The sequence below is a fragment of the Octopus sinensis genome, linkage group LG3 (assembly GCF_006345805.1).
Source record: "Octopus sinensis linkage group LG3, ASM634580v1, whole genome shotgun sequence".
Classification (NCBI taxonomy): domain Eukaryota; kingdom Metazoa; phylum Mollusca; class Cephalopoda; order Octopoda; family Octopodidae; genus Octopus; species Octopus sinensis.
In genome coordinates this window covers 57,624,046-57,630,045 of record NC_042999.1, presented here as the reverse complement: position 1 = coordinate 57,630,045, position 6,000 = coordinate 57,624,046, and the positions used below count along the sequence as shown (strand labels likewise).

At 41.7% G+C, this 6,000-nt stretch overlaps 1 protein-coding gene across 1 annotated transcript in view; it reads left to right on the top strand.

Annotated features, from left to right (window-relative positions):
* The first annotated feature begins 755 nt into the window (after nucleotides 1–755).
* Nucleotides 756–6,000, top strand: part of LOC115209459 (dTDP-D-glucose 4,6-dehydratase-like) — a 49,662-nt gene continuing 44,417 nt past the window's right edge. The window contains exons 1-2 of the mRNA XM_036501650.1: nucleotides 756–774; nucleotides 3,742–3,799. Of these exons, the coding sequence (XP_036357543.1) occupies nucleotides 756–774; nucleotides 3,742–3,799 (77 nt within the window). The remainder of the gene's footprint in view (nucleotides 775–3,741; nucleotides 3,800–6,000) is intronic.

Below are 6,000 nucleotides of genomic sequence, written 5' to 3'. Positions count from 1 at the left end.
AATACAAAGTAAATAATTTTTTTAAAACAAAGTAAATAAAACACAAAGTCAGGATTGACTAGTCATGACAAGCTAGCGCGGATGCCTGAACACGCGACAGCGCGCACTGGGACCACTATTCTTAAATAGTACCAAGGGGATCTTTTGAAGTCGGCGTGAAAGTGAAAGAGACTGGGAGAGCACAATTGGATCAGGCAAGTTCTTTTGACGTTGGCGTGCCATGTGTGTGTTTGATGGGGTGTGCGAGACAGAAAGTGTGGAGTGTGCGTGAAGTTCTTTTGTTAGTGTGTGTGAAGAGACAGAGAGAGAGATAACTGAAATTGTTTATTCACATTTTGTAGTGAGTGAATGTGTGAGTGGTTGACAGAGAAAAAAAGAGAGAGAGGTTATGTATGTATGTATATATATATATATATCATCATCATCATTGTTTAACGTCCGTTTTCCATGCTAGCATGGGTTGGACGATTCGACCAGGGTCTAGGAAGCCAGGGGGCTGCACCAGGCTCCAGTCTGATCTGGCAGTGTTTCTACAACTGGATGCCGTTCCTAATGCCAACCACTCTGTGAGTGTAGTGGGTGCTTTTTACGTGCCACCGGCACGGAAGCCAGTCAAGGCGGCGCTGACATCGCCCACGTTCAGATGGTGCTTTTAACGTGCCACTGGCACAGGTATCACAACTACAATTTCCATTTGATTTTTGATGTTGATGTACTTGACTCAATAGGTCTCCTCAAGCACAGCAAGTGACCCTATGATCCAAGGTAACCACAGTAAGTCGTCCTTATGTCCTTAACATGTTCTTGTTACCAAAGACTGTATATATGTAATGTAGCATTTAGTAACAACCAATAATTAACACAACCAAACTTTTACATGTTACTTTTGACAATCTTTTTCCAAAGAGTGAAACCGGTAAAGTAAATAAACATCTTTTAAAATTGCATTTTCAAACGTTCTTTCGTATATAATTCCACTCGTGCGGTACCCTACAACTCCACTTATATATATATATATATATATATATAATATATATATATATATATATATGTATACATACATATATATGTATATATATATAATATATATATGTATGTATGCATATATATGCATGTATGTATACATAAATGTATGTATGTATGTATATATATTGATATATAGATGTATATATATATTTATATATACATACATACACAGATGTACATATATATATATATATATATATATATATATATAAACATAGATGTATGTATTTATATAGGGGGAATTCGCAAAAAAACAAAGGACAAAGACAGGGGATGTAGACAACAAACAGATGTATTAGTATAACGCTTGGCAAGTGAAAAAGTCTTTCGAGCTTACGCTCTTCCACATAAAGGAACACGGAAAGAAAATAAAGAATTTGTAGTGGTTAACGATTTATCATAGTGAATTCAGGACAGAGGGTTCACACTGGAGAGCTAGGAAGAAGGGGAGATAAATAAAGTAGTGGTGATCCCAAAACGAAGGTGTGCATGCATGTGTATAAGAGAGTATGTATGTGCGTGTGGAAGAGGGCTGGTGACCTTGACGTATGAGTGTGTATGTGTAGGTGTGAATAAGTGGTCAGTGCTAGTGTGTGTGTGGTGGTGTGATGTGATGTTGTGTTGTATGGTGGTGAGTGGAGAAATCAAGGGTGGGGTGTGGGGTAGAGGTAGGGTATGTGGATAGGGGTAGAGGTGGAGTATGTGGGAATGGGTGTAAGGGATGGGGTGGGGTGGTATGGATAGGGAAGGTGGGGTTGGATTGTGTAGGAGTGGGGTTGAGTTACGAGCGAGGGGTAATGATGAAGGGAGGAGGGATAAGATGGTAGGAGTGAAGAGGAGAAGTGGGGGAGAGAGGAGAGTTGAGCCCATGTGGCACAAAGGAGTGAAGAGAGAAGATTAGTCCCTGTTCACGGCACAAACAGGAGTCTGGATGAACCCTGTGCAGGGACAATCCGAACACAGGCAGGTATTGCAAAGAATGACCAGTAGAGCGGAAATGGCACGAGACCTGTGTGTCATTGCTGAGTCGGATGTCTCGGAGGTGTTCCGCGAACCGGTCAGCCAAGCCGTGTCCCATTTGCTCGACATATAGAGAAGGGCACAGAGAGCAGTAGATGACATTGGTTGAAGTGCAGGCGAAGGAGTCAGTGATGTGATAAGGTTGGTGATGGGTGCCGGTGAGAAGGGTGGTGTTGGAGAGGTAAGGGCAGCATGGGTGGGAGCAGGGGAACAAGCTGGGTTGGGAGGTTGGGTTGGGGAAGAAGCTGTGGACCAAAAGGTCTCGTAGGTTGTGGGCTCGTTTGAAGGAGGGGAGGCAGTCGGTTAGGGAAGATGTGCAAAGTGGAGAGATTGGACTGGAGTTGCCGGAAGGCTTGGAGAATGGTGCGTTGGAGAGGTAGGGTGGTGGGGTGGTAGGTGAGGGGAGATAGTGGGGCGGGTTCAGGCGGAGAGAGCAGACGCATGATCCACAGAATGTGCTCTGGCAAGGGCGGTGTGGATAGTGGTGAGGGGATATCCACGTAGGCTGAAGTAGCGAGCCATGAATTGAGACTGAGTCTCAAAGTCATGGTCGTTACTACAGAGCCTGCGTAGACGCAGGAATAGGAGATGGCAAGCTTGGTGTGTTTAGGGTGGGAGGAAGAGAAGTTGAGGTATGAGTGTGAGTCTGTGTTTGTAGTGGATGGAGGTGGTGAGAGTAGAGTGATGAATGCTGACCAAAATGTCAAGAAAGGAGACAGAAGTGTCAGAGATAGTGCAGGAGAAGTGGAGGGCAGGATGAAAAGATTTGACAAAAGAGAGGAAGGGGTCTAGATGTTTGCGGGATGCAACGACCTCGCTCGAATGCATTTTCACGTGCCAGTAAGGCGACGCTGGTAACGATCACGCTCAAATGGTGCAGTTTACATGTCACTGGCATCGAAGCCAGTTAGTTGCTCTGGCAACAATCATGCTCGGATAGTGCTCTTAGCGCTCCGCTAGCACTGATGCCAGTCATCGAATTTGATTTTGATTTCACTTGCCTCAACAGGTCTTTGCAAGCAGAGTTTAGTGTCCAATGAAGGAAAGGTACGCATAAGTGGGCTGGTTACACCCCTGGCATAGGCTTCAATGTTATGGTCTCACTTGGCTTGCCAAGTCTTCTCAAGCGCAGCATATTTCCAAAGGTCTCGGTCACTAGTCATTACCTCAGTGAGGCTTAATGTTCAAAGGTCGTGCTTCACCACTTCATCCCAAGTCTTCCTGGGTCTATCTCTTCAGCAGGTTCCCTCAACCACTAGGGTGTGGCACTTTTTCACACAGCTATCCTCATCTATTCTTATCACATGACCATACCAGCGCAGTCATCTCTCTTGCACACCACATCTGATGCTTCTTAGGTCCAACTTTTCTGTCAAGGTACTTACACTCTGTCGAGTATGCACACTGACATTACACATCCATCGGAGCATGCTGGCTTCATTCCTTGCGAGCTTACGCATGTCCTCAGCAGTCATGGCCCATGTTTCACTGCCATAATGTCTTTTATTTCATTTTATTGAAATCTGATAAATGTCTATTTTAAAAATTGGTATTCATTTCATTATTTTTGTATAAACACTGGAGTTTGAATAAAGTAAAATTTTATCATAATAACTATGAAACATTACTTGTCATGTGACAGGTAACACCCAAATGCATAAATATGTTTCAATTGTGATTTTTTTCCTCTTTCAGTTAACTCACTCAATACATTCCAACGTAGACTTTTTGTCACTGGTGGAGCTGGCTTTGTGTATGTTCTATTTTGAATTCCTCTTCTTGTATTATATTTGCTATTCGGAGATCAGAGTAACTTCATTTAGAATAAGTTGACATTCAGTGACTATTTACTCTATCAATAACAGAAAACTATTCTCTATGTCATATTGTGCATTGTGTCTTGAATAAATTTTTATCAATTTAAATCCTTAAGTTGTTTCCCCTACTTTTCTTGGCTAGAATTAACCACTAAGGTAATGATTCTTTTCCTCAACACCCAGAGTGTCTTTGTAATTAATTAAAATGTTTTAGCCCACAACTTCAATTTGATTATCTGCCTATAGCCTAATGGCATGATGAAGATAGAGAAACAAGATGTACTGAATATTATCATTATACAAATCTGAAATTGTCTTATAAATGAATGACATATTTAAATCACAGTATATTATGGTTATATATGTACTTCTCTCCAAGCTAATGAGTGTACTCTATGTGGTTGCTCATACTGCTCAAAATAGCAGCTAAATTTCTTCAAATCACACACAACCATCTTAAAAAATACAACCACACATTACATAATGTAGTCATGAATATGCATAAAGGTGAGGTGGTTATAGCTGGAACAACAGCATATTTTTAGTTGTACACCTTCAATTTATTTCATATTTATGATTATATTAATATTAAATCATCATCATCATCATCGTTTAACAGCTACTTTCCATGCTGGCATGGGTTGGATGGTTTGACTGGAACTGGTAAACCAGAGAGTTGCACCAAGTTCCAGTCTGATTTAGCATGGTTTCTACAGCTGGCTGCCCTTCCTAACCCCAACCACTCCAAGTGTGTAACAGGTGCTTTTTACGTGCCACTTACATGACACCAGCAATAGCCAAGACTACAGTTTCAAAGGTACGATTTACATGACACTAGCAACAGCCGCAACTATGATTTCACTTGGCTTGATGAATCTTCTCAAGCACAGCATATCGCCAAGGTCTCAGTCACTTATTGCTTTTGTGAGACCCAAAATAAATATTAATCTTAAATGAATATGTGATATAGTATGCTATATTAAAAGAAAAAGAAATGGGGTTGGCTGCGACACACCCTATGGAAACCTGTTTCCAATATTACAAAGCAAGCCCTCCAATGTACACACTAAGGGAGGACACAAACATGGCCGACCAAAATCAACATGGAGAAGATCCACAGAAATTGAAGCACTGGTAGGTTGCCACACCTAGGGATAAAGATCAAGACAAATAGAGACCTCTTGTTGGCATCCTATGCTCCACAGGAAGTTAAATGGCTAAGAAGATGATGAAAAAGAATACTAAAATGGGTTTTTTCCCCCCCAGAGCTGGCTGATCTCATATCTCCTTCACTTGTGCACCTCTAACCCACTTGTCTCTCCACTTTTCATCACTATTGTTATGCTGGACCCCTTCAGTCTAACACCTAACCAATTTCCCTGTTCTTCTTGCTCAGAGCACTGATCTTCTAGAATCTTCTCTTTGCTTGTGTCTTATCTGTAGGTGTTCATCTGTAGCAGTTTAAATAGAATGTTAAAAGCTCAACAGTCTCAAAAGGCCCTCAAAGGTTCTGGGTACTACCCTTTGTACCAAACTCAGGAAGCAAAAGACATAAAAATATCTTGATTAATTAAATCCCCTCCTCTGTATCTTGAATATGATGCCACTCACTCGGCTGTTATTGCTTGTGCCAATTGCATCTCAGTGGAATTTTCTTTAGTCTTTACTCTTTTACTTGTTTCAGTCATTTGACTGCGGCCATGCTGGAGCACGGCCTTTAGTCGAGAAAATCGATCCCCGGACTTATTCTTTGTAAGCCCAGTACTTATTCTATCGGTCTCTTTTGCCAAACTGCTAAGTGACGGGGACGTAAACGCACCAGCATCGGTTGTCAAGCCATGCTAGGGGGACAAACACAGACACACAAACATATATATATATATACATATATACGACAGGCTTCTTTCAGTTTCCGTCTACCAAATCCACTCACAAGGCATTGGTTGGCCCGAGGCTATAGCAGAAGACACTTGCCCAAGGTGCCATGCAGTGGGACTGAACCCGGAACCATGTGGTTGGTAAGCAAGCTACTTACCACACAGCCACTCCTGTCTGTATATATTATTAGCTTGAATCAACAGTACTAAGAAAGTATGGTATCACAATATTGTCACTGTGAAGCAGTACAATATTTTTA